This window comes from Crocodylus porosus, unplaced genomic scaffold, assembly GCF_001723895.1.
Source record: "Crocodylus porosus isolate Cpor-Errol unplaced genomic scaffold, CroPor_comp1, whole genome shotgun sequence".
In the NCBI taxonomy this organism is placed as follows: domain Eukaryota; kingdom Metazoa; phylum Chordata; order Crocodylia; family Crocodylidae; genus Crocodylus; species Crocodylus porosus.
Window position 1 is genome coordinate 179,606,906 of NW_017728886.1, and position 6,658 is coordinate 179,613,563.

The 6,658-nt window shown below is 46.0% G+C and overlaps 1 protein-coding gene across 3 annotated transcripts in view; it reads left to right on the plus strand.

Annotated features, from left to right (window-relative positions):
- Positions 1-6,658, plus strand: part of PIEZO2 (piezo type mechanosensitive ion channel component 2) — a 498,844-nt gene that overhangs the window by 339,658 nt on the left and 152,528 nt on the right. For all 3 annotated transcript variants that reach the window (XM_019545872.1, XM_019545881.1, XM_019545888.1), the window contains one exon: positions 5,114-5,240. In XM_019545872.1, coding sequence (XP_019401417.1) covers positions 5,114-5,240 — 127 coding nt within the window. The remainder of the gene's footprint in view (positions 1-5,113; positions 5,241-6,658) is intronic.

The window sequence follows — 6,658 nt, forward strand, 5'->3', positions numbered from 1 at the left end:
CCTCTTGAAGTGCAGCGCCCAGAACTGGACACAGTACTCCAGCTGCGGCCTGAGCAGTGCCGCATAGAGGGGAAGTATCACCTCCTTGGACCAGCTTGAGATGCATATGTGAATGCATGTGAATGCATGACAAGATGCATCCTCACACTGCCGGCCCATGTTCATCTTGGCATCAATGATGACTCCAAGATCCTTTTCTGCGTGTGTACCAACGAGAAGGGAGTTCCCTAGCCTGTAGGTCTGCTGCTGGTTCTTCCTCCCCACGTGCATCACCTTGAACATGTCAGTGTTGAATCCCATTCTATTCTCATCCATCCACCCCATAACCTGTCTAGGTCTAATTGTAGCCTATTCCTCCCTTCTAGCGTGTCCACATCACCCCACATCTTAGTGTCATCAGAAAATTTGAACAAGGTGCCTTTTACTCCCTCATCCAAGTCACTGATGAAGATGTTGGACTGAGCCCTGCGGAACCCCACTGCCCACATCCCTCCAGGCTGAAAATGACCCATCCAACACCACCCTCTGGGTGTGGCCCTCCAGCCAGTTGGCAATGCTTTTGACTGTGTAGGTGTCGACACCACAGTCCCCCAGTTTTTTAATGAGAAAGGGGTCAAAGGCCTTCCAAAAGTCCAGGAAGACTATGTCCACTGCTACCCCTGCATCTAAAGATTTGGTGATCTGGTCATAGAAGGTCACCAGGTTGGTCTGACAGGATCTGCCTTTAATGAACCCGTGTTGGTTGCCCCTAAGCATAATCTCCCCTGCTGGCCCCTCGTGGACATGTGCCAGAATAATTCTCTCTAAAAGCTTACCCAGGATCGAGGGACGACTAACTGGCCTATAGTTTCCCAGGTCCTCCTTCCTCCCCTTTTTGAAGATGGGAACCACATTGGCCCTCTTCCAGTCCTCTGGCACCACACCAGAGCACCATGAGTGCTTGTAAAGCCGTGCTGGGGTCCCGCAATGACCTCAGCTAATTCCCTCAGTACTCTAGGGTGGAGATCGTTTGGACCAGCTGATTTGAATACATCCAGTCCCTCCAGCAGTTCCCTAACTAGTTCCTCACTAACCCTTGGCCTAGGTGCGCCTCCCCTGGGATATAAGGGGGGTCTAGAGGGGGGATGGCTGTTCTGGTCCCTGCTCAGGAAAATGGAGACAAAGAAGTCGTTAAATAGGCTAGCTTTGTCATCTGGTGTGACGACCAAATTTCCTAGCATGTCTTGCAGGGGTCCCACATTACCCGGAACCTTCTTTAGGCCCCCTATATATTTAAAAAAGGACTTCTTGTTGTCCTTGATCTGGGAAGCTAGTCCCAGTTCCATCTCCGCCTTGGCCTTCCTGATTGCCCCCCTGCATCCCCGAGCAACCACAATATAATCCTCCCTGGTGATGGCCCCTCCCTTCCACTGGGTGTGCGCCTCCCTTTTAGCTAGGAGACATTCCTGGATGCTTTTGGTGAGCCATGGGGGCTTTTGCACCCTCTTGCCCCCTTTGATCCGTGTTGGGATTACTTCCCTTCAGGCTTGGAGGATAGTCTCCTTAAGAAGCTACCACTCTTCTTGGACATCTGGCTCCCCTCCCCTCTGGGACCTCAGTGCTTCCACGACTATTCTCCTTAGCTCATTGAAGTCCACCCTCCTGAAATCTAGGGCTGCTGCCATGCTGCAGGCCTTTGCCACCTTGCGCCGGATGGTGAATTCCAGCAGGCAATGATCGCTGTCACCCAGGTGGTCGAGCACCTACAGCCTCCTCACCAGGTCATTGCCAGTGGCCAGCACCAGGTCCAACAAGGCGTCTCCCCTGGTGGGGCTGTGCACCTCCTGGGTTAGATGGAGGTCCTGCATTCTGGCTAGGAACCTGTGTGAGCAGTCAGACCTGGCTGACTGCTCTTCCCACCAGATGTCTGGAAAGTTCAGGTCACCCATGATGACCACATCCTTTGACCTAACTACCTCTATTAGCTGACTTAAGAATTCCTGGTCTAGCTCTTCCCCTTGTTTGGGTGGTCTGTAGTAGACCCCCACTGTTAAGACTCTTTCCCCTCAACTGCCTTGTATTCTAACCCAGAGCACTTCAGAGTGCCCCTCCTCTGACTCTTTGCTAATTAATGAGGATGTGTATTCCTCCTTAATATAGAGCGCCATGCCCCCACCTTTCCTCCCTGTCCTATCCCTCCTGTACAGCCTATAGCCCTTAATATTCACTGCCTAGTCAGTTGGGTCCCAACACATTTCTGTGAGCCCCACTATGTTTGGGTTGGTGTCAGCTAGCAGGAGGGTAAGTTCCTCTTACTTGTTTCCCATACTATAAGCATTTATGTAGAGGCATTTGAGGCCTCCTGAGGATGTGTACACTGGCCCCCTATTCTCAGCATTGCCCTGGCCCCTGTTGCTTACCTGTGTATATGTTCCACTCATCGGTCTAGGCTGGGCTGTACTTGTGGGTGTTGCTTGGTTTGGCAGCCCAAGGCTTCCTCCACCCTCTTCCTCCCCTTCCCCCAGTAAGCCTAGTTTAAAGCCCACCAGAGGAGATCCGCCAACCTAGAAGAAAACACACGCTTACCTTTAGGGAAAATGTGGAGCCCATCCCATCCGAGCATATCTCTTGTTGTGATGTGCAGGTCGTTGTCAAGGAAGCCAAAGCCCACCTCGAGGCTCCATTCCTGAAGCGGCCAGTTGGTCTCTGCAATGCATGTCTCATGCCATCTTCCACATCCACTCACTGGTAGGACAGAAGAGAAAACCACCTATGCACCTACCTCCTTCAGCACGCCCCCCAGATCGTGGTAGTCTGCCACTCTCCATCCATTTGATTTGCATGCAACCCAAATCAGGGACAGTGAATTGATTCATTGTTTTGGATCACTGTCCCTGATTCAATTTGGCTGAATCTGAATCTGAAGATCCAGTGCTGATTTGGTGAATTAGTGATTTGGACATGGACACAGCTTTAAATGTTTTTTCTACATACGTCAAAGTACCAGAGCGGCTTGTGAACGCTGTGATGTTGGGGCGCATGGAGCGTCCCACAGGAGTGCAGGGGGGCCCTCCACACGCTCAGTGGCAAACGTGGAAGTGGACCAGATGTATTTCCTGTTCACTTCTGGGTCCATGAGGGATTGCTCAGTGGGGCCCCTCCGTGCCCCCCCCCGTGCTCAGCAATTGGTCATGGAGGGACCCTGGGTGTCCCCCCAGACCCAGGAGGTACAAGTCACTGAGTTGGAGAGGCATGAGGGGGACTCCCTATGCACTCCTGGCAGACCCAGAAGTGGACTGGAAGTGCTTCTGGTCCACTTCCAGGTCTGCTGCTGAGCACACTGGAGAGCCCTCCATGCTCCTGTGGGATGCTGCATGCACCCCAACATCACAGCATTCACAGCCGAATTGGAGGGTTCCAATTCGATTCAGAGAGATTAATGGTTCCTCTGATTCAATTTGGATTCAGAGGTTTGGCCACTGAATTGGGCCAAATCTCTGTTGACTCAAACCAGGGACTGAAGCATCGCACAGCCCTAATAAAGGGGTGTTCTCTCTTTCCTCTAAAGATAGAAGGCAAGGCAGTTTCAATGTTTGTGAGAGAGTAAGTGGTCAAGAGGTTCTGTCGGCTAATTTATACAGGGTTTTTTGTAAATCTCTCTCAAGGGACTGTAAGTGCCTTAGTGTATTGCCAACCTGTTTGCAATAAACGTTGATTACTGCATCATGGAATGTCTTGTTTAAATCTGTTATCGGGAAAGTGAAGTTATCATATATAAAGGACAATTTAATTGCACCTATAAAACTAAGGGAAGATGCCTGCCTGATTCATTAGACTAGATAAAATGCACCCTTTAGATTTAAATAGCAATTTAATGATGCAGTCAGTGGAAAAAGAGAATTGAACACTCCACGGTTTCCTCTGCACACATTGTTTTGTGGGCAAATGCAACTAGAAAAGACAGCTCATTCAGCACACTAGAGATGTGTGCTGTACTGTGTTGAAAACTGCATAGCAGCATCCACTGGCCTGTGGGCAGTCTCAGAGCTTCTGGGTATATTAATGTAGCTAAAGCAATTTACAGCATGAAAGGATGCTCCTTGTTGTGTTTACCTTGTGCGTAAGGCCCTTGAAAGCAGCTGCTTGCCTGTGTGAAACCTCTCCTTGCCACCATCACTTAACTTTCCCATTAGATTAAAACCATTGGTGTCTGTTTTTCCCTGACATCATCAGCCTTGTCAGCAGCAGGACTACAGTGCTGTTCCACATCAGCTTTATGTTATGCTTCAGCTTTATGTTATGTTCTTTTTATATCTCCTCTTTAATATATAAATCTTTTTTGCTTTATAAAACAATGAAGTGAAGCATGCTTCTGCACTACTTGGAACATTGCCTTCAGTGAATTTAGGATAAAGTCTCTCTCAGTATTAAACCTGTTGAACTTGGCAGTGTACAAAACACAGAAGTTTACTCTTTGTTAAAGGACTTACCTTATTTATAATATTTATACCTTATTTATAATGTTGTTATATAATAATAAAGATATCACCTCATAGTGCTAAAAATCTTCAAATACATTATCATCTCTAAAAAGAAGGTGCATTTCTTTGACTTTGCCTTCTATAATATACTCAGCAAAATATTTTATTCTACAAATATACTAAAAATAAAACTAATAAAAACATCCCAATCTGTTACACAGATTTCTGCTCCTGGGGAGTGCTGAAAATGACAAACACAAATAGATACTACTCATGTTGCTCAATGCACTACTGAAAAGGTGCTCAGCTACTAACGTAACAAGGTTTGTGTGACAGGCTAATTAGAAGAGAATAAATTAGAGGCTGAAAAAGCAAGCTACTAATAAAGGTTTCAGGATATAAAATCAATATTGTCCCACCCAAATGGATTTTACTCTCAAGGAAAATAAGATTGTTTTTAATACCATACATTGTCCAAATGACCTAGCTTCCAGGACCATGCACTTTGGCAATGACTGTATTGGTGCTGGTTTTGTTCCATAGTGAAAACGAAGGCATGAAAGCAGTTTGAGAATATCTGTTGCTATTAGCAGAATGTAGAATGCACAATTAGTCTGTGTCTCTTTTGTTTTTGTTTTGATTTTTGCTTGCAGATTCTTTTCACGATTACTTTCTGGCTACTGCTTAGGCAACACCTCACAGAGAAGAAAGCACTTCAGCTAAAAGAAGCATCTTTATCTGAGGTCAAAATTGGCAGCGATGAGGAAAATGAAGAGAAAGGTAAAGCCACATCTAATTTAACTAAGTCCTTCCAAAGGTGATAGAGCCTATGGGTACCTTTCTTATTGCAAAAGAAATTAGCAATTGCATCTTATTGATTGAACTAGATGTTGTTAAACCTTGCATTGCAGATCTCTCGAGTACTATAATGAAAGAGCTTACACAAATAATACATATAGGGTGCAGATAGAAGTGATGATTTTCTCCTGTTCTGGCCACAGAAAGTAGTTTATAGCTGTGACGAAACACAAATGCATGACTGCAGGCAGCTTCAAAAATAGCCAGTTGTGTGAAAATCTGACCCCTCGTTGCATGAGGTATCAGATAAAGATGTTTCAAAATATAGCGTCTTCTGTAACTTGTGCTTGCCAGCTCCCAGCCTGTCACTGTTTTCAGAACGGGAGCGGCGAAATGGAGCAGAAGGAGTTCAGTCTGTGGGGTTTTTAGCCCCCCTAGAGGATGGGGCAGAGGTATTGGAGCCCCCTGAGGTGGCAGTGCTCCAATTCAGCCACCCCACCTTTCAACACTGTCTGGGGATGAGCTCCCTCCACTGCATTTCCCCCCTCCCATCCTCAAAACAGGAGCATTGGCGGAGAGCCTAGCCATTGCTATGGGAGCCCAGCTGCAAGCTCCAAGCTGGCAGCTAGATTCCCCTCTCCCCTGGAATCAACAGTGAATTTCTGTTTGGTCTGGGGTAATGCTGTAACTCAGAATGCTTTGCAGAAATTGTTCTGAGTTACAGCTGGGAACTGCACTTCTGTCTGCACCCATTACATCAACCAATGCAACTCTTTTTTTTTTTTTACCATTCAACTGCAATAAATGGCATCAACTTAAAATAGGTGAATGAAATGACAGCTACAGCAAAACTTTCTAATAATAAGAAGAAATAGACAAAACATAAAACTCTGTTAGCTGCATTTAAAAATAGAAGAAGAGCTTACCTGGAAAGAGTTGGTCAGGGATGTGGAAAGATGCCAATATCACACTGGTATAATTTACATTGGTTTTGTCTGCCAATGTAAATTATACCAGGATCCATAGCGGGCAGATGTGTAGCTATCCTGGGCTAACTGAATGCAGTCAGTAGTTATTGCAGTGCCTTACCACTAGGTGATAAGGAAATAAGCAATAACTTGTTTTCCTTGTGCATATGACAACTCCAGGATAGGGTGTGGGCATATGAATTATATACCAGCATAACTTATCCTGGTGTAGATTTGTTCCTTTTTCTTTCACAGTTAATTCTACACTGGATTAGGTGAGATCCATCTGTTCTTTTCTGCATGAGTTTATAGGTCAATTATACCTGTGTAAATATGTCCTTTATCCATGCCCTGTGATTTCCATAGGAGCTGCACTTACAAAACAGCAGCTTTGGTCTACTGATTTCAGTAAGGAGCAGTTTTTCTCTTGTT